Source organism: Leptinotarsa decemlineata, unplaced genomic scaffold, assembly GCF_025532065.1.
Source record: "Leptinotarsa decemlineata unplaced genomic scaffold, Ldec_3_MD MMD2_tig00078422_RagTag_RagTag, whole genome shotgun sequence".
Classification (NCBI taxonomy): Eukaryota; Metazoa; Arthropoda; class Insecta; order Coleoptera; family Chrysomelidae; genus Leptinotarsa; species Leptinotarsa decemlineata.
Genome location: NW_027412747.1, coordinates 5,880,127 through 5,902,653, shown reverse-complemented (window position 1 = coordinate 5,902,653; position 22,527 = coordinate 5,880,127). Strand labels below are relative to the sequence as shown.

General features: G+C 34.5%; 1 protein-coding gene across 2 annotated transcripts in view; it reads left to right on the top strand.

Annotated features, from left to right (window-relative positions):
• Sptz (zinc finger FYVE-type containing 26 spastizin) overlaps nucleotides 1-22,527 on the top strand; it is a 72,265-nt gene that overhangs the window by 31,392 nt on the left and 18,346 nt on the right. For both annotated transcript variants that reach the window (XM_023160898.2, XM_074186198.1), the window contains 6 exons: nucleotides 10,060-10,310; nucleotides 16,054-16,152; nucleotides 16,205-16,473; nucleotides 20,338-21,044; nucleotides 21,276-21,510; nucleotides 21,665-21,874. In XM_023160898.2, coding sequence (XP_023016666.2) covers nucleotides 10,060-10,310; nucleotides 16,054-16,152; nucleotides 16,205-16,473; nucleotides 20,338-21,044; nucleotides 21,276-21,510; nucleotides 21,665-21,874 — 1,771 coding nt within the window. The remainder of the gene's footprint in view (nucleotides 1-10,059; nucleotides 10,311-16,053; nucleotides 16,153-16,204; nucleotides 16,474-20,337; nucleotides 21,045-21,275; nucleotides 21,511-21,664; nucleotides 21,875-22,527) is intronic.

Sequence of the window (22,527 nt, the reverse complement as noted above, 5' to 3'; positions counted from 1 at the left end):
GAGAATACTGAATCTGACATTGAATGAGATTCATGCTTTAAATTAAGTACTAAGATATAAATTCAAAATAGCTACATTTAAAAAGAATATAAATAAATAAAACCAATAAATCTATTGAAATAAGTACTAGATATAGTAGATAAGAATATAAGTTTAAACTGGACATATTCAAACAGAATATGAAGAATCAAAATAAACTAATGTATTGAATGGGTACTAAGTATGGATAAAAACATAACTTTGAACTGGACACACTTGGACATAATATAAATAAATCAAACAATCAATGGATATAGAGATTTCAATCATGAGGATTCCAGACTACAAACAAATCAATACACAATACATATTCACAATCGTGGAAGTAAGTATTTAAATTTATATTTGTCTATGTATCTCTGCTCGTGGTATATTCTTGACAAATAATTTAATCTTTGTCATAAATTTTTTGAGATTTGTTTCGCATCTTGAATTTTCTGGAAGAAAACTGTAGAGTTTTGGTCCTAAATACCGGAAGGATTTCTGCCCAATGATTTGACCATTAATGGTATGACAATACTATTATTTCGACGTGTAGCATATTTATGGTGATAAGAAGTTAATTCTTTTTTGTTTTTATGCTGTACAGCGGTAAAATTCATAAAAAAACAGCTGTCTGGGATCAAATATTCCATATTTTGAATAAAGTAGATCGCTAGGGTAGTCGTAACCTTTCCGTAGGATACATCTGATAAATCTCTTCTGCATAACCTCAAGGAAATGTAGATGAGTTTTCGACACTCCACCCCAACCAAATATACCATATCTCAGATGGGGCTCTACTAAACTCTTATATAACATAATTTTTTGTTTTTGATTGAGTATGTTTGCTATCCGTTTAAATTTGTGAAGTATGCAACGTAATTTTTTAACTATGTGGTCTATGTGTTGGTTCCATCTGAGATTTCTTTCTAAAATTATTCCAAGATATTTTATTTTCTTTGTGGGTTTGATGACTTCCGTATTGGAAATTTGGATGGCATATTCTGGTAGAGAGTTGTCATAACTACTGAATGGTACGTAATAGGTTTTCTCAAAGTTAATAGATAAGAGCCTGTGGTCGAACCACAATTTGATTTGATGAAGGTCATGTTCTAATTTCTGTTTCAAATTAAACCAGTATCATCGGCGAAACTCAGAATGTTGGAGTTGATGTCTTGTAGGAAAAGGTTGTTCAAGTAAATATTGCATAGGATTGGTCCTAACACCGTCCCCTGGGGCACACCACATGTAATAATCTTCTCTCCACTTTAATGATTGCCCACTTTAACCCTTTGCTCTCTGTTATAAAGATAACTTTTGAAAAGATCATTCGCTATACCTCTAATTCCCATGTCGTTCAGAAGATTCAGTAAGATAGAGTGGTCGACGGTGTCGAAAGCTTTCCTAAGGTCCATGAAAACAGCAATAGAAGGTTTTGATTCAATCAAACATGAATAAATTTGCTGGGTAGTTTTTTTATTGGGTCTTGGTTGCTAATAAAGGACAATAAATCTGTTACATGTATGAGACAAACAAAGATGACATATATTTCAGAGGCGTGCTGTTCTGTTTACTTATGTTCCGAGTTCCGAGACATTCTGTGACATATGACATTTTGTGCACCTAACCTATCTTCCTCTATATAAATAAATAACAAAACAACTGTTGTTTATGTGGCTTGTGGAGGTGGTATTGAACTATAATTTATATTTTGCCTCAATTGTTGATTTATAAAGATAATTTTCCTTTTTTAAAGTAGAATATCTAGGTACGTATAAATTATTTCAACTTTATATAGGCTTTGTTGCCAATATGTGAATTAGAAAGAAATTAAAACCCAACATTTGAAACATCAATTTGAATACTTTTCGAAGTGAATTTGAAAAACTCATGAATTAAAGTCAACTTTATTTTGTTCAAACTTGCATTTGCTGTAATAACCCAAATTGAGGAACATTCCCCATTGTGTTACACTTATGATGCACTGTTTGGAACCTTTTATAATATTCAATTGTGTAACAATTCTTTACTTCACCAAATAATACAACTTCCAAAAATAGGTTACGAAGGCAGTGCTAATGAATTAATTATAGAAAGTCTATTTACATACATACGGAAGTTATGGGGAAGCACCCCTTAACTTCCGTAATTATCAAGGTAGAATGATGAAACTCACAGGATTGTGAGTACACACCGGCTAAATCGTGTGGGCCTAAGTGATTTACACTGCCCGCCAGTCGCCAAGGAAGAACTCATTTTCATGGTAAATCATACGGGGGAGTAAAATAGGCTAAACAAACAAGGGATGTCATGCCTTTGTCGTGGAAAACAAATGAGGATTAATATTAGGTTAGGTTAGGTCCAAAGTGAGTGGATCTATTCGACCCTCCACCGCCACCCGCAAGGGTTTATTGTGGCTCACACCTATTCACACTCGAACAAATAAACCCAGCTCCTTAACGAAGCCGATTAGTTTGTATGGTGAGTGGTCTTTCAGGTCAGATAGTAAGAGTACGGCTCTGCCGAACTCTTAAGACCTGATTCGGTCCCCAGCGGGGTAGGCACAAAGTATATGCTCTGCTGTTTCATCATTAATGAGATAGTCGGATAGTCAAGGTGCAAGGTTCCCCCCTTGATACCCGCGACAATCTACCATATGAGGGTTTTTACACGTCAGCTATACCTGACGATGCCTTAGATTCAACCGTGCAGGGCTTTTTCGCCTCTGGTTTTGGTGAATCATCACTTGAGCGCAATCGTTTGCTAACCTGCTCATGGGGGGTTTGTTCCTCCACTTGAGACAAATTCGGCGTACGCCGCTCAAGAATTTGGTGCAAGGCGGTTTCTTAAGGTACCCCGCTCTTGAGGAAACGACTCAGTCGTTTCCTGGCTGCACCACCAAACCTTTTTAAGGTTCAGTTATTGGATAAGGAGTTGGAGAGTTGAGAAGCTCTCGCTCATGATTTAAATTTACAGAGAGGTCAGTTGGAGCCGTAAGCTCGAAATCCATCTCCTCTGTAGACTCGCTCCTGATCTAAATTTACAGGGAGGTCAGTTGGAGTCGTAAGCTCGACATTCATCTCCTCTGTAGACTCAGCGTCAGAAATAATTTTTAAGTTTACTCTGTCCATAAAAGTCCCACGAGTAGCTAGGGAAAGAAGGTCAATCACGGCAGAGCCCCGCATTACTGTGACAAGGCAGTGCTTCGACGAGAGGGCGCCCAGTTCCGTACAGACAGCTGATAGGCTCAGAGTCATTTATCCTCTCGGCACGGATATACACACCTTAGGATTAAGCCATCGTTGGGATGCTATTCAGTTAGGGAATAACAGAAACACAAGTGATTCTGTCATTCCCGTATCCAGCGGGGCTACGTGGAAGCAGGCATCCGATGGCCGGTTTGCTCAACCCCGACATCCCAAGCCAATGCACTCGCCAAAAATAGCATGCACAGTGGTTCAGGTAGTGAAAGATGAACAAGGACAGCCAACCTGCCAGGATTGATATTAACCAACAATATTGTTGATAGAGCGTATTAAATTTAGTCCTACTTCCTCGTGTTAATTCTGTTATTGTTCCTGTTGCTTTTGTTTTTGCTGTTGTTTTTTGTTGTTGTTGATCCTATAGATCCTGTTGTTTGTGTGTTCCTGTACGTTTCTTTTCTGATAGAAATCTATTGATTTTTATAACGATTTAGTCGAAAACATGTCCCGACAAACTATACAAGAGAAAATTGAAATGATACTGATGATTGGAGAAGGTTCAAGGCCTTATCACGAAGAAGCTTCTGAATTTAATCAAAGACATCTACTTGATATTCCTATATACTCTGGAACAGTTTCCAAAATTTACAACCAGTTCAAAGAACCAGTCAAGTAATGAAGGTGAGGAAATTCGAAAAAAATTATATTGATGATGATACCATTTTGGCAGCACACCGTGCTGATCCCCATATAAGTTTGAGAAACTTGTCACTCCAACTCAATATAGGCAAAAGTAAACTTTGGAGATGCTTGAAACCATTTCTTCACACTTTACACGGTGGAGACAAACAAAGAAACATGGAATACTGTTTGTGGGTACAAAGCAATAACCTAAATGACAATAATTTCTTGAAAAATATATTATTCAGTTATGAGGCGACTTTCACCACTAACGGTGTGGTATATTCTCAGAATTTGAGATATTGGGCAGACCAAAATCCGCACTGGGTGGTGAATTGTCGAAATCAATTGCTTTTGAGTGTAAGAAATAAATTAATTTTTCAGTTGGACGGTTCACCCGTTCACAATTTATGGACAAGAAGGGAATGGCTCAACAGAACCTACCTAGGAAGTGGATTGGACCTAATAGCCTTTTCGTAACGTGGCTCCCATGTTCCCCTGATCTCACTTCCTACACTTTTATATACGGGGAACGTTAAAAAATAGGAATAGACCCATTACTCGTGAAGATCTTCGCGCAAGAATAGTCGAGACATGCCAGGAAATAACACCTGGGAAGTAAGAAAAGTGGTTGTAATCTAGTGATTATAGAAAAAATATATGACAAGTGAAACACACAAATATGAACAATATCTTGTTCAATAATTTCAAAACATGAATGAACATTGGAAAATAGTCGATTGTTAACCCAAATGACTTTTCAGAATTAAAATCATCTTACTATGATGAGCGAATTCATGTTAATGTACAAAATGTCAAGTGAGGATTGAATTCAATTTTGATTAAAAAATTGATATTTCTGATTGATGTAGAATTATATTTCAAAGTTTGTTGTTGGCAGTTCCATAGCACTTGGCTCCACACTATTCAGCCAGTAAGTGAATTTTCAATATTCTCATCAGTCCTCGATAATTACAGAAGTTACGGGGGTGCTTCCATGAAAAGTGAGATAAGTTTGGATTTTTCAGTGCTGAAATTTTTCCAGGAAAAAGGTGTATCTGTAGTAATTTGGGGGTTCTGATCACGAATCTGAATGAATGTTCAGCCTATTTCGCCACCCCCGTATGATTTCTCGTAAAAATGTGTTCTTCCATCGCGAATGGCGGGCAGTGTCTATCACTTAGTCCAACACCATTTAGCTGGTAACTGTATTTTTAGCATTTTCATCGATCCTGCTAAGTTCATCATTTTTACCTTGATAATTACGGAAGTTACGGGGTTACTTCCATGAAAAGTGATACAAATTTGGATTTTTCAGGGCTAAAATGTTTTCGGGAAAAAGGTGTACTTGTAGTAGATCTCAAATCTGAAGGAATTTTCAGTCCATTTTGCCCCCTAGTATGATTTACCGTAAAAGTTAGTTCTTCCGTCACAAATGGTGAGCAGTGTATGTCACTTAGGCCAACACCATTTATCTGGAAAATGTATTTTTAGCATTTTCATCAGTCCTGTGAGTTTCATCATTCTCCCTTGATAATTGCAGAAGTTACGGAGGTGCTTCCATGAAAAATGAGACACACTGTATATGCATCCTACTAATCATACTCAAAGTACATACTATTATGCAACTATATGCTTTTAGGTACATAAATAGATACTTTATTTGACTACCTTATGTATAAAGTATTTGTATCAAGTCACAATACATAGAAATTCATAATGAGAGGGTACAATCACATTGTTACCAAATATGATAATTGCTGATAACACAAAACATAATTACACTTACACAAAAATAATACATACAAGATTGAATGCAAAATGTAGATATGGCAAATATTTGAAACTAAAACATGATGAGAAACTAGAAGTTCAGTCAGAAAATATACTTGTATGATAACTCATTGTTGTAGCAATATAAGTGGCAAAGTGTATAATCGTTAAGAGAGTAAAAAGAATTGTTAGTGAAAAAGATTTTATTTCTTTTTGAATCCTTCATGACTCATATTTTTCACCCCATTTGGGAATTTATTGAACAAGTTGAAATCAAAGGAATTACTAACAGATTTAGAAAGCCTATTTTGGATTATTATCAGATGAATATTATTCCTTGTGTTGAAGTCACGTAGTTAGCTCAGAATAAGATTGAAATTAATAATAATAATAATAATTTTATTAACCATTATCGGTACATAATGTACATATGGTAAGTCAATAATTGTAATATATGTTATATACATATTAAGAATAAAAATAATAGTTAGTCATACTTGAATAACAAATTGAAGAATAAAGATAAAATATTAATATAAAAACATAAAACACGGCACCTAATATATAAATGTTACAATTTAAAAACAAATACATATATTATATTACATTGGGAATTATTCCCAGGAATTATCACTCCAATAGTCTTTCAAACTATAAAAACATTTTTTTATTAAGAATAGGTTCGTATTATTCTTAAAGATTTTATATGATTTTGACTCCTTGATTGACTCAGATAATTTATTGTGAAGTGAGATAGCATTGTATATTGGAGAATTTTTAAATTTATTTGATTTGTGCGAGGGTATCCACCATGACGTGTATGATAATTATGAGTAGAAGCATTCGTTTCAGAAGATGCATATATATATATATATATATATATATATATATATATATATATATATATATATGCATGAAACTGATAATATATTTACCCTTACAAGAATAGGTTTGCAGCTATCACGATAATCCATATCAAAAATCAGTTATATAATGCGCTTTTGTGCAACAAATATTCTATTAAGATCTCTACCACATCCCCATGACATTATATTTAAGGGAATATGCGGATATGCCATTGCAAAATATATACTTAAGGGATTTTTTTATCTATAAGCAATTTCATTTGCTTAATCGCGAAGAATGCTGCATTAAGTTTCTTGCAAACCCCATCAATATGTAGATACCAATTTAAAGATTCATCTAACATGGTTCCTAGAAATTTAACACGATGTGACATTGCTATTCCATCAGTAATATCAACTCCATCTGGAATGTTATTTTTTATGTTATAAAATTTCAAGTGATTGCATTCACACCATGACGTAAATCTATCATTAACCTCTTTGACTCTTGTTAATACATCTTCCAGTGTAGACCCAGAGATTGTCATTGTGGTATCATCTGCAATGTGGCAATTGTTAACATGTTCTGAGAGATCATTAACAAATACCACAAAAAGTAAAGGTCCCAGTACTGATCCCTGAGGAACTCCTAATGTCACATCATGTTCCTTGGACACAATATTGTTATATTTGACTGTCAAATGCCGACCCCTCATATAGGATTTTATCTAAGTCAGTATGTTATGTGAAAACCCAAGCCTCTCTAACTTTATATATAGAAAATCTGATGAAACAGTGCCAAATGCTATTGACAGATAAAAAAAAAATACTAATTACAAACTATTGGCATCAACTTCGGAGTATATGTTATTGAGATAATCATAGGCAGCGGTTTCTTTTGAATTGAATATGAAAAAGACTCGTAAATATAGAATACATTATCATGACTTTCAATTCACTGAACACATTTCAGCAAGAATAACTTGAACCGACATTGGCATTTATCTATATTGCTATTTTTTTGACACTTGAAAATTTTAGAAGATATACTTAGAGTTTTGCCAAAGCCTTATGGTATTTATGTATATGATGAAAGATCAGTATTTGCTAACATACAACTTGAAATATATAGAAATTGATGTTCTCTCTGTGAATTTTGAAAAGACTTCTTACTGCATTGTTCTGAATTCTATAAAGTAAATCTTTGTGTTTTTTTTTTCGGTACACTGGCTCCATGCTGGTAGTAGTTATATTAAATTCGACTGGATATGTACAGGGATATATACAGGGCGTTTCAACGTAAACTTGATCCCTCCTGTAAGTCAGAAACGGACGTGTAATCGAAAATTTCAAAGAACACGTTAATTTTTATTTCTAGGGGGAAAAATTCTGATATGGAAATCATACCCGAAAGTTCACCCCCTCTGCGGTCAGCAACTAACCCCCCTATTTTTTTCAATGGCATGTGGGGTCGAGTGATACATCATTTGAAAGGAATTTTGTCTCTCTATTACTTCTGTAATTTTTTTCGAAATTCGTTCATTCGTTATTGAAAAATTAAATGTTGAACGTTTTATTTAAAAAAAAAAACATAAAATTCGCTGTCGCTCATTTTATTGCGGAAATCAACAAAAGTAATATCAATACCAACACAATTAACGGATAACATGTTCAAAATGACCTCCATCTAGTTCTATACAATAATACAGTCTACTTTCGAAAGCATTCCTTATATTATTGAATATGTCCGGAATCAGAAATCGGAATTCTGAACAATACTCTGTCACAGTTCTTTTAGATTTGTAGAATTTATTTAATTTGTAGTAAACGTTTTGAAATGAACGACACTGTTAGTTTTCTCTGCACTGGTATAGTTTTTGTTGAATCTAGTTGTCGCAGAACAAAAAGTAGATAGTTGGCCACTGGCACTTCTTCACGAATTCGGTCAACCGTGTTCACTATGTTTCAACATGGTTTATTCTACTGAAGAAAGAATAGAAATTGTTGCAACCTATTATCGAAATAATGAATGTGCTTAAGTTGCTGCAAGAATTTATAATACGAATTTTATTATTTTTTTTTTATAGAAGTTACTTTACCCATCTTCAGCTGCGATGGGAAGATGTCGTTTGAAAATGATAGGTTCACCAAAAAAGGTTATCGGTTTTATGATAGTATTTAATATTTTTTTCACCAAGACAGGTACCTTTCTCTTTCAATTAATGGTTTCAAAAATAAAGTGTGTGTATAGAAATCTATGGAATTAGTCGGATTGTCTAGATGCCATACCTTTGGAATTTTCCCCATCAGTGCTTGGGGAGCCTCAATGAGAAAATTGTTTAATTCAGCCACAATCTTTACAGGATCTTCTATCAACTCACCATCCTTTTGGATAACCATATCTCCTGATGAATGTTTAACTCCACTTGAGAGTTCAGATATGACATTCCACAAAACCCTCGAACTATTCTCAAACATTCGTATTATCTCCTGATAATAGTTTCCTTATGTTTCTCTCACCAAATTTGTATGTTTTTTCTTGTTATTTTTGTGAATATCAGCAAAAGCACCACTTGGCCATAATTCAGGATGCATGGTGGTGTTGAATTTTTTTTTCGTATATACCCACTTTAAAAGATGAGTATATAGTTGGTTGATTTGATTTCAGTGACTCACAAGTGACCTCGGGAAAAGTGGTTTTCAGTTGGGCTGACATATCTTGAGGTGTGGTTGCTAGATCCACTCTGCACAAATGCAAGTAAACAAACTTCAGGACACCTTTGATTTGTTCACTGTTCTCTACAACAACAAGGTTTGTTTGTGTTCTAGATTTTTTGAACGAGATGGTCTGCCATTCCCCCTGTTCCCTCGAATCATCTGTGCTGGCTCCTGAATAAGTGGCTGTGTCATTTATATTTATAAAATGGTTTCCACTCGGAGAAAGCATGTTACCCACAATGATACAGTTTTTATTTTTATTGTTGAAAAATATAAGAGAATCTCAATTTCTAACTCTTGGTCGCTTGTACCGATCACATAATTTCCATTTTGGAGTCTCAGTGTTATTAATATTCATATTGTGAGAAGTTTAAACTAATAATTGAGTATTTGAAGTTTTTTCAGAAATATAACTACACCTCTACCTCTACCCTTATGTCGACACTCAAATAACACAATCAAAGTTTTTGAGGTGCACGAATTCCACTTCCTTATGGTAGATCCATTTTTCTGTAATTACCTAAACATTTATGGATGTATGCTTTGAGAGAATAATTTCTAGTTCGTCCAGTTTATTTCTTAGACTCTGTGTATCCATAAACATTAGTTTGAAATCATTCTTATCGTCTTCTTTCTTCATATATAATTTATTCAAAATATTTTTCGATTTTCGAAGCACTGTTGATTGAACAATTCACATCACTGGCCGTATGATTAATCAGATATTTTTGTTTATATATTTAATCTGAATTGAAGCAGGTGCCACATTTTGCCTCTCCTATTTTTCTGAAGTTATTATGTGAATATTTTTTGTGCAGGTGCCTACCTATGGAGATATTTTGGTCCGAGTGTGTTCAAGTTGTTACCACCAAACTGTGGGAAGCAGTAATAACTCGGAAGTTAATGATACTATGTCGACAAAATCCATAGTCTACGATTATTGGTTGCTGACCGACGATCCTGATCATAATAAAATCGTCCGAGAGGAATTTTCATATGAACACGCTCCGAGCGTCTCGCTTTGTCTGTCACTCATGAAGTATCATTCTAAAACAATTGAATATCCCAAGTAAGTAAAATATAAAATGCCAATAAATTATCTGGGGATAAGTTTTCACTATTTTTTTAGTCTTACTTACAATTATTCACTTTAATGGTATATATATATGATAGATAATGATGCAAGCTATAAGTTTTCGGTGTGTTCTAACTTTTGTATGAAGTTTCGTTTACTTTGGGCTTATAGGTATAAACACGGGAATGGTAAAATCTTCAGTGTTTTGAATATTGGTTTGCAGTGGTGTCTATATCTAACTCTTGCTATAGAATAGAATGTAATTTACTACACCCATAAAACATTACCGGTTATCGATAAGTCAAATCTACGTAGTAATTATTAAAAAAACTGTTACTGGATGACTGTTTTTCCGTTAACCAGCTGTCACTTCCCTAGGAATGACAACTCTCAAAAGTCAAAACTTGTGCGAGCTAAGGATTAACGAGGTATTACTTTTTAACGTGTGATTCCTAACACGGGTTGGACAATGGGATGTGAAAATGGATCGTCCGATTATGAGGTTTGAACCACCGGTCCACACAGCAGTGGATTGAGTGAATGAAGCAAATCACCCACGCACGTCAACCCACCAGGCTACTGTCCCACAGATTGATACTAATTAATTCTTACTGGTTGGAATGATTGAATGACGCAAACACTTCCCATTTTGAGATATGTCACAGCCCCGTATACATTTTTTCACGTCTTGATTCATGTTATTCCACCAAACTTCTCCCTGTAAAGCCTTCAGGTCTTGAATAAACTCGTGAAAAACCTTGATGAATTTGGAAGTTAGTTTTTTTGGTATACACAATCTACAAAATTCATCATTCGCTCGACGCTTATATAGTAAGTTATTATGTAACACGAATGTCACCTGGTAATTCATTTATAATATCACCAAGTTTTTCATCTGATCTTTGGTAACGATCGATATCTTTGAGTATTTTCTGAAATTAATTAGGAAGTTTCAGCAACATTTTGTCTGCTAGAGAGGGGGTCTCACCACCGCGTAAAGAGACAATGCGTCTGCATCAACATTAGCTTTCCCAGGAATACGCTTCATTTCCTAATCATATTCTTGGATTGCTAAAGCATACCTTACAAGGCGTGGTGAAAATAGGCGACGTGTTTTCAGGTATGTGATGGAACTATTATCACTGATAATAATAAAACGTTTTCCTAAAAGGTAGATTCTGAATTTTTCTTGATGCCCAAACTACGGATAATGCTTCGCGTTCATTTATGCTATAACGTCTTTCACGGTCCAATAATAAGCGACTGGCCCACGCTACCACCCGACGTTCTCCATCTACCTGGCGAAATAGTTAGGCGCCTAACTCTGTATCACAAGCGTCTGTCGCTAGGCAAAACGGAATTTCACTTGTGAATGATAAAGTAAGGTACTCTGAGTTAGAGCTGTTTTCAGTTCCTCGAATGCATTTTGTTCTCGTGTGGTCCAACACCAGTTTGATTCTTTTTGTAAAAGATTAGTTACTGGTGCTGCTATTTTAGAGAAACTTTGACAAAGCGCTCTGTCAAAATTAGCCAGTCCCAAAATTGTAATTCTTTGACATCGCGTGGAGTCGCATAATCTACTATGGCCTGAGTTCTAGAAGGATCTGGCTCAAGCGGGAACCCCGCCTGTTGTTGTCCTGAAAGAACTTTCCCGATATGGTTCAAGTGAGAGTCAAAACTATTGGAAATTTTCAACACGTAGATTCTTACAAAATTCTGAAATTCTTAGCCAAAAATCTTCGAAAGGCAACGGGTGAAAGTACTTCACTAACACTTGAAATCAGTAATATGGTGATACACAAAAGCAATAAGTCTTACCGTTACCGTTAAATCTGAAACCTGTATATTGTTGAGTCAGTAGAAAGTGGGTTCCGCCAATAAAATGAGTAAAATCAATCGAGGCCATATATCAAAGTTTTGGTAAAGTGCGCATTATCTCCTCTGTATGCCGCGGATTTTCAGATTCGCTTTCCATAACTCAGTTTAAAATTTGAGCGTCCAAACAAATCCGAACAGAATTATCCTTCTCAATGGTGGTCATAATAGGTGAAATATATGGAGTTGTTTATTAACTGTCTTTCGTTGATAGGAGGCACAGATATTGTTTCTGACAAAATTCTTTATTATCTCTCAACTTGATGACATGCTCGTACTCTGGTGTCCGAGCAGGTACATCTGAAAATATTTTATGATATTCTATTCAGATATCTTCAAATATTTTTTTTTGATCCACCGAAATTTTACATTTAGCAACCATGTCCCCTAATTCCGTTATTTTCGAAGGGCTATTTTCTTTTTTATCCGCCACATTTTTTTTGCTAACGAGAGGCTTTATCCCAGCCGACTTTAAGACAACTAATTTACAAACCATTTTTCTTCCGGAATCACGATAAAATTTCCGTTTATATGGAACATAATGACATTTTCAGCTAAATCTATTTTTGTCTTGAACAATCTAAGTGAATCAGATCCTAAAATTACTGGATGAGTCAGGTCCGGTATTGGTAAGAATTTGTGAAGAAATGAATATTTTAAAATCGAACAAGAAATTAAAGACTGTTGTTTGGCTCGTCATTATTTATTTTTGAATGTCCCCGTAACTCTTACTCCAGTGCACGGAAAGGTTGGTATTTGTTCATGATACTCTCCCAGCTGTGAAAAACCTCGTAACTAATAGCGCATATTTCCCTACCCCTATCTATTAAGGCAGGAAAATTGTTATGAAACATTTTCAAGGAGATTATGAGTGACCGCGAATTGAGAGTTTCTTGATCAAATTCAAAGTCACGGTCCATCAATAGATCATCCATAGGATTATTAATGATTATTAATCTGGTCCGCCTCCTGACCCGGACTCACTGATCGAGAGGCTCTGACTCACTTCCCGAACAATCACTTTCGTTTTCTGCCACCTCTATTACCGAAACTCGTTTTGGTTCAAATTGTCGAGAAAATTCTTTCTTAGGATGTTGTTTTTCCTTAGAAAAAGTGTTTGATTGATATTTTTCACGATAAGACGGATGGGCTATTGGGTTTCAAAATTCAAGCAACAGCTTGAAACAAAATAGAAACAAAACAGTTTCTTATCAGAATTGATATATAAATGCTTTTTTCAACATATTGAAGTTTGAAAAAGTATTCACATATGCTTGGATCCATAATCAAAAAACGAAATATTTCAAAAGGTATATTTTCCTGATGAAACCAGTATTCAGTTTGCTCTAAAAACTCCGTAGGAGCTAAATTTTCTGAATAATCAAAAATAGGTAAGCGTCTGTTCGCCACAAGATTGTTTACATTTCTAACCATACCCGTACTATTCAAATATTGTACTTTTTCAATCACTTGGTTGACGATAGTGGAAAAATCTATTTAACTAGCTGAAATAGCCCTATTTTCATTTTCTGAACATTGATTGTTACATGGATAATATGTGAAAAATATTAGCTGATGAATTCACTCTCTGATTTTCAAAATTAACCTTATTATTTCTCCAGATGGGAACAGCATTATTTATCACTTGTTGATTTTGCTGTGTAATCTGTGAATGAGAATTTGTGGCGTGAGCAGGTCCATTTTTGCTTTCAAATAGCTGATTTGTAGTATTATGTACTTCCGTTCTAAAAGGTCAAAAATGGTCCTGCACTCACATTATTATCATTACTGACTGGTGTACAGACATTTTTCCAAAAATTTCTATTATCATTCACAAATGGCTCACTACAATTACTCAAATGATGTATGTCTCTATTCAAATTTCTATTTCATATTTACTGGAGTTGGTTAACGTGTTGGAGATAATTGTTTGTCTCATAACCTGAATTACTTGTAGTTACTGGTGTTTGTTGATCATCTACATTAACAGCTGCGTGTGTAGTTTTTGGAATGGTTTCTGTCGCTATACTCTCTTTCTCTGGTTTACTACTGCCAAGACTCCCAGTGGTTGCGTTATTTGCTGGCATTGCATGCAATCTATTTCTCAAAGGATAGTTCCTAATCATTCTTTCTCCTTGTTGATCGTTTTTCTTCATTGCTGTGTGCTATCTTAAAATCCCTCTGCCACAATTTGGGCGACGGAATGTAGTGGAATTTGAAAAGGGGTGTTTTAAATTCAACTGGATTTCGGAAAAATGTGTGATGGGTTTGACAGAGAGGGTTAAATGAGGCAATTGTAGCGTATGCAGTTTATTCGTTGATGATTGGGAATTGAACAGAGTTTGACACCCAAGTCAACTTGCCAAGTTTGACTTGAGTGTCACACCAATAGGTAGTTCCACTTATGTTTCGCTTGCGTTTACGCAGCTATTTTTATAAAGTACTTTCTTGGTTTTTCTCATTTTGTCTTCAATCGAGCACCGCCTGCCCGGTACTGACGATGCCCAATAGGCTGAAACAGCTGTCTACCGGTGGCTCTTAAATTGAAATCAATATTGGAATGATAAAAAAAGTACTTATCTATTTATTTTTTGATTTTCATGGAATTATTTTCCAGCAGCTTGACTGCATTAACTTTTCTAGATTTTATATATATATATATATATATATATATATATATATATATATATATATATATATATATATATATATATATATATACAAAGAGAGATTTTATCGAGTGGGTATGATATAAAAATAAAAAATGAAACAATTAGTGGACACAACACTCCAAAAGTGGGCAGACCGCGGACAATATGAGGCCAATAGCCAGAAACACGTGTCCGCGGTTTGCCCCACTTTTGGAGTGTTGTGTCCCCTAATTGTTTCTCAAACAATAGTTTGAGGAGTGCTAGAAGATGACGGTACTACCAATTGTCGAAAGCGCTCGCAGATAATTAATAGAAGATATAAAGCTTCAAATCCTTTTTGTAGAATTTAATATTGAAATATATATATATATATATATATATATATATATATATATATATATATATATATATATATATATATATATATATATATATATATATGGAGATGCAAACATTATATAGTAATAACAATTTTACAAAAGGCTCACCAACGTTAGTTTGAAATATAAAAAAAACGTACAAATCCAAACACACAAAACCTCAAAGTGCTGCACAAATTCGACCTTTAAGATAGCTTTCAGCTGTTTCAGCAATGCGCCTTTGGTTTCATCTATGTGTGTAAAACGATGGTCCTTCGAGGTTTTCTTTATTTTTGGAGTCATGTCTGATGAATATGGATGCTGGGACATTGTGACAATAAAAACAATACAGTCGACTCTCAAACCAACTGAACACTTACATTTGAAAATAATTCTAGCACGACTGTAAAGTTATTAAATTGCTAATCTGTTATTGGCATTGAAGGTGTGATTTATGGATCATTTTGCCTACTTACCCAACAAGAAACGGTTACATAATCAACGTCTGACATAAAACACTGCTTCTATTGCTTTGCCGCCTTTAATAATGTCTACCGCAGTTGAAGATGAAACGTCAGACACAAAAACCTGGGGGGCTATTCTCGAATTACCCGTCGTTCGCAGGTGACGTCACATCGAACGATGTTTGATAAATTTTTATTTGCAGATCTGATTTGATTGTTACTCTTCTATGAGTGGTTTGAGGCTGATATTTTTATCTTTACCATTGACGTGTAACAACGTCTGTGAATAATAGGAGAATAAAGTCAAGAATACGGGTTCCAAGAAAATTAATAGACTGTGACCAACAAACCCGGAAACCCGGAAATTTTCTATTCATTTTGTTTTTAGGTTTCTCTTGGATCAGTGCCATTCTATGCTCAAATTACTTCTCCCAAGCCAAGAGCCTACTCAGGAAATCGATTACTTTCTGGTCATCAAAATGCTGAAGTGAGAAAATCCATTCTTCAAAATATCCCAGAGTTAACATGTTTGCTTTCAGATCGCTCGCCATGGCTGCAAAAATGTCTTCCATCGAATGTACTTTGCACCATGGAACCTCTCTTGCAGATCGTATACTATCTCAAGCCGATCTTCTTAGTTTGCTTGCTGAACGTGGTTGTCTCAACCTTCTGCCAGTTACGAATTCCCTTTCACAAGGTCCATACATAGATGCTTCAGTGTTGAGACGTTTGAGAGATAGACTTCTAGAGCGGGAACAGTGGAATTTAGCTCTTGAAGTATCGACAAAGGCTGGATTGGATAATACAGGTACTTTTCAGAGAAATAGTTGAAAAGTGAATCTATTGAATGGAGCAACATTTTAAACACCTTATAACAAAAACTAAAATCTAATTACACCAAGAGTGCTAAGGGAACTTATAGATAGATTTATTTTTCGCAAATCAAAGTCAATATATGCTTTATTGTCTGAAGATTCATATCTTATTGACAAAACTTCGTTGAAATAATAACAAAAAATTACACATATCAGCTATCGCTACTTAGTCAGGTAAAACTATACACTATAAAATACATTGCTAGTGTCTTGAATAAAATTTAAAGTAGTTACTGAACATGTGTACATAAAATAAAAAAAGGCAGAAAAAGATAACAAAAAGAGTTTGTATTTAAATAGCACAATACAACACTTTACGAAAATAGCCAATAAGAATGTATTTTAAAAATTTCTAATATTGATTACATAAAATGTATTGAGACACAAATCGAATTAAAAAGTATCTTGATAGTACTCTGATAAATTATAAAAGACTCTCTCACAAAAAAAAGTTTTAAAAACTCCCTGAAGTTCCTGTTATGGCATACCTACATTTTCAGATGCGATGGAAGGTAATTATTTTCAACCCATTATAAATGAAAGAGTCTTTAATAAGGGAATATTTTGGAAGGGGCAAATTGAAGTTGTTTATTTGGCGAGTGGCGTTTGCGTTATTTGAAAACTGATTTTGATGTTTTACTATGAGACATATTGTTTGAATAATGAAAATCGATATTACAGTGAGGATTTTCTTTTCCTTGAACAGTGATCTGTAAGAATTTTGTGGCTTTGCTTTACACAGAAAACGTACAGCTCTTTTCTGGATTACAGTGATCTGTAAGAATCTCGTGGCTTTGCTTTACACAGGAAATGTACAGCTCTTTTCTATATTACTTAAATTGATTGCAATTTTGTCACAGTATATGCACCCCAGAAAGGGATTCCATATCGTAGGTGTGATTCTATGAAAGAGTGATATGTAACTTAAGCAGCAGCATATCCTTACTCATAAGATGTCAGCCTCACAGCGTTAGATCCAGAGGATAACTTTGATTTGACAACCCTGATATGGTCTTCAAATTTCAAATCACTGTCAATAATTAGTCACAGAAATTAAGTTGATGATTTATTCACAACAAAGATGTCAACTTGTAAATTGCTAATGAAACATTTGAAGCAAATTAAGTTTAATTTAGATATATTAAAACTGAGAAGATTTGCGTCACACCATCTTTATATTTTGCTAATATCACAATTTATCATTGTTTCAAGTTCAGATAGTGATGTAAATTTTACTCATGATATATCCCGATTTAGTTAGTTTGATTACCAATCTAGTCAGTAAAAGTGCTGTGGAGTTTTTTGAGCTACCTTTTTCGTTTCTGATGGTTTTAAACATTTAAGAAAAATTCCTTGTAATACATAGGTTGCCCGACTCTTACAAAATCATAGATTTTGACAAATTCTTGCAGTTCAGTTAAAGAATGTGAACTTTCCATAGAGATAACTGTGTCAAAGAGCTATTTTCCGGGTTTGTTGGCCGTTTCGTCTTCTACTGCGGTAGACATTATCAACGGCAATAAGGCAACGGATGAAGTGCTCGGGAATTTGTCTCCGATTTTATTCCATTTAAGGTGAGCGTGGTTTCATTTTGATTAAATTGCATTATTTGCGTACAATTCAGGCATATAGCCAGATTTTATTTATGGTAATTTCTTCCTTCCATTGAAATTTTCTTTGCGTTCATGAATTTCTATTTCCTCCCTATTGGCTACAGCTGACTTGTCGGTATGCTCAAAGCTTCAATTTATCTCGTGTTCAAAGAACAAAGTATCTATACTTTTTTCATAGTTTGAATTTAGACCGACTCACAGATACAAGAGATTCGCTCATGGCTCTCTGGCATAGTTAGCTGACACTAGACTCTATTTGATAGTTTTTGTTAGTCTGAATATTGATAGATAGATAGAGATAGATATTCTTTATTAGTTATTGGTAATAAAAAACCTTTTCAGGTGTAGAACATGTCAATTACAGTAAATATTAAAGAAACTCATGAGGCAGTATCATTAATATCCCATTGCTACAGATGAATATGAATATGAATAGCAAGGTTATCACAGTCAATATACTTAATGTAATATTATTATAGTAGATACAGAACACGAACATATACATTTTTATGTAGGGTCCAAAAGAGAATAAACTACATCACAGTGCAGAATGATACGACAGCGAATAATAAGCTTTGGAGACAAGCAAAGTTTTCAGTTTATTCTTCAAGATCATAGAAGACAAAGTTCTGAGAGATTCAGATATCTTGTTATAAATATTAATGATTGAAAAAGGTATTTTTTTTAAAGATAGGTCAAATGTGTCTTTATATTCAAAAGGTTATTTTTGTTTCATGTGTTGTGGGTATGGTTCCTATCATGAGTCACAAAAAGAGATATATTTTCTGTGACAAATATTAGTGTTAATATTTTTTTCTCTACGAATATTTTTTTACAGCTTTCTCTCTGAGAAAGGTTGAATATTTTTCTGAGACACCGTTTTTGCAATATGAATATTTTTTGTGTATGGGCAGACATTCTCCAGAATATAGTGCCATATCTGATGTGACTCTGAATATAACCATTATATGGGAACATCGCAGCCTTAGTGGATATATTTTGTGTAATTATTTTCAGGGTATAGCAGTACCTTGACATTTGTGTTGCCACTTTATCTATATGGCTCTTCCAGTCCATCTTTGAGTCAATTATAGTTCCAAGAAAGGAAAGTTGGGGCTCTGGTTCTAAAGTAGTTACACCATCACTTAAAGTATTATTTTGTGCCGTTTTGGGTGAAATATATGATTTGTGTCTTTTTTTTTGTTCAGTTTGAGATTGTGTGATATAAAGTACTCCTCCAGAATCTTTAGCTTGGAAAAGATATTTGCCTGTAGGAAGTTGTGATTGGTTGAACTGAAAACTACAGAGCAGTCATCGGCATACTGAACCATGTATTCATCAACGACTTCAGACACATTGTTAGTGTAAAGAATGTATAGTAGTGGATTGTATTTCTCCAGAGTTTTCCCAATCTGGTCTGTAAACATAGAAGAAGGGAAGATTTTCCATAACAGGACCTAGCTGAGGGCATTCTCTCTCCTGGGGCATATTGTTTGCTCGAATTCTATTTTAATAATAATAATAATGATAATAATAATAATAATGGTCTTTATTGGGTGAAATAGAGTATAACATCCGAGAGTTGAAGTTCAAAACTGCAGTGTAGAACACTGCAGGTTTGTTCTATCTGCTGTACCTATTCCTTTTGAAGGCAGATGCATTGCCCTCTCTCAACCAAGTTTTGATTACTCCCCTCTTTATTGGTTTGGTAAGACGTTCAATTTTGTCTCTAATGCATCAAATTTCCTAGTTTCATAGCAAGGTTCATCAGTTTCTCGTTGACAAGGGCAGCATTCTTTCTGTTCTGATAGATCTTTTTTTGTAATGATTCAACTTACCTTTATGAATTCTGTCAGCATGTAGTGTCTAGAAATTCATTTTTGTATACAGGCATTTAGAGACCACACAGGTGTCACGTCAATGTATTATACATGTCAGTGAACACAGTATTTACTTTCTTCTTGGGGAAAACTCCCAAACGTCATAGTAACTTTGATGCCTCCTTTGCAAAGGCAGTTGATCAAATGGTAATTATGATTGTTGAGTAGATGGTTGTGTCAATGTCAAAACTTTGTTTCCTCCACAAAATATATTTGGGTAGTATCTTTTGTTATGTGTGGAAATGGTCTGTCAGATGTTGGGTAAGAAAGTTCTGAATTTTTCAGACCACCTATATTTTTTTAGGTGTTTTCGCCGTGTGGGGTAAAAGCTGCCTGAAAGCTGGAAGTTTATCTTTAGCAAGAGAAAAGTTTCAGCGTTGCCTAGACAAAACCGGCCATTACGAGAGCTCAAACGATCACAGCATGACTGATAGTACCGATAACCTCACTAGAAGCAGAAATATGTCCAAAACCTCCAATCTGAGCTCTCTATCCGAAACGAAACCTTCGAAAAATCCGCCGCTAGTGAATGAAATCATCAACATTTTGGAATCTAACACGAGAATCATCGATCCGGATGTGATGAAGGAAGCCGATAAGCAAAAACTTTACGGCTCTACTCTTACTTTGGACAAGTCCATCAGCGCTTATTGTTCTGCAGATCCGGCGATTTGCATCATGAACAAGTTGAAGAACTTGAAGAATATTTCAGTTGGAAACTACTACCAGTCAAGTGATACTGAAATGAGGGATTCATCTGTAGAACCTCCAATCCACCGAATGTTTTACGATGAGTGTGTGTATTATTTGAGCAGATATGGTAGTCATGCAGGTCTCTTAGAATTTTATGTGAAGCAAGGAGACTTTAGTGAGGCTCTGAACTACATCATCGACAATCAGCTCAGCGGTGATGTATTCATTGATATTTACATGAAGTGTTTGGAGGATGGGATCATCGGGATGTTACAGGACCAGATGTCCATGATCGATTCGACGTTGGATGTTTGGAAGGTATTTTTTTTAAATTTTGTTGAGTTGGAGCTCATATTTTGAGTATATACTGTCAGTAGTATCAACAGTATTTTCAGAAGAGGAATTAGAAAATTGTCCTTTTAGGGCTATTCAAATAATCTAATAACAGTCAAATCAAGAATCATGGATAAATATTAATTGAAATTCTGACTTGCTTTTTCAAATAATCATACCAAATATAAGCTTCCATCACGAATCTCAATATTTTAGGACTATCTCCTGAAGATCTGCAGACATTTAGAGAAACAGAATATGTGGCACTCTCTCTATCAGCTGCAGCAGTTCATGGGAGACTACATCAGAGCAGCTATGACATGCATTCATTTCTATCGAGAGAATGCTATGAACTTCAATGACCTTTCAAGCAATGCTCATTTTTTGATTGAAGCAGAAGACCACTTGAAATATGGTTTGGAACAGGAGCAGTGGGTTGAAGTTGCTTCAGGTAAAAATAAAGGTCGTTTTCAAAATAATTTTGGCCACATGTGATCTGTAAAATTTTTTAAGAGTAGATTTCTGATCAAATTATGTATTTATAATTTTAAAAAGGCTTGATTGTAAATTGACTATACAATAAAAGTAAACTGTATTTTTCACAGTTCGAAGATTAAGTTCTGCTTCGCAAGCGAGTTTTGAAGAGAAAGGCATCATAAACTTGTCAATGGTTATGAAGATCAGTAAAAAAGACGTTAACAAACATATCAACACTATTGAAAGGCAAAACGAAGTGGTAGCATTTTTGGCAAAATGCGAAAACGCTGAAGTTAAACCAGTTAAAATCTTAAAGGATATGAAAAAAACAACCGAAGGTGAGTTTGCAGCTTCAGTTGGGTCTCTCAAATTTTACTCCACATGGTAACAGTCGGTATAGGTTCCATATGCCATTCATTATATAGCGACATAATATACCATATTAAAGTTATCACAAAAAATATTGCACAAAACTCATGCTCTAATAGTATTATGGTTTTTTGTATTTTTGGCATAAAGTTTTTAAATTAAAAAAAATCTTACAGTTCCTAAAAGTAGACACATTTTCCTACAAAAACTATAACTTTTCTCATTTTCAAAAAGTAACTTGAAACATACATTTTTTTCCAGCTAAATATAAACTATATTTTCACCAAATCGCTTAGACCATATATAAACTATCTATAAGTTGAAATTAATTTTATATTAAAATTTAGACCTTAATGATTTTTTCTTTGTACATCATTTTGAAAAAACCATTACTCATTCAAATCGTAAAAATCAATGTTTTTTCATTGAATTGTATGTTTCATAGCTAATGCTAAAATTAAGGTAGACCAATATATATCCACCTATACTGTGAAACACAGATATTCAAAAAGTAGCTACTTAAAGCAGCCGTATTTAGGCTTTTATTACAGTTTTCACCTGTAAACCAAACGGTCTTACCTTCATCAAAAAACAGGTATTTTAATATGTATGTTTCAAATAC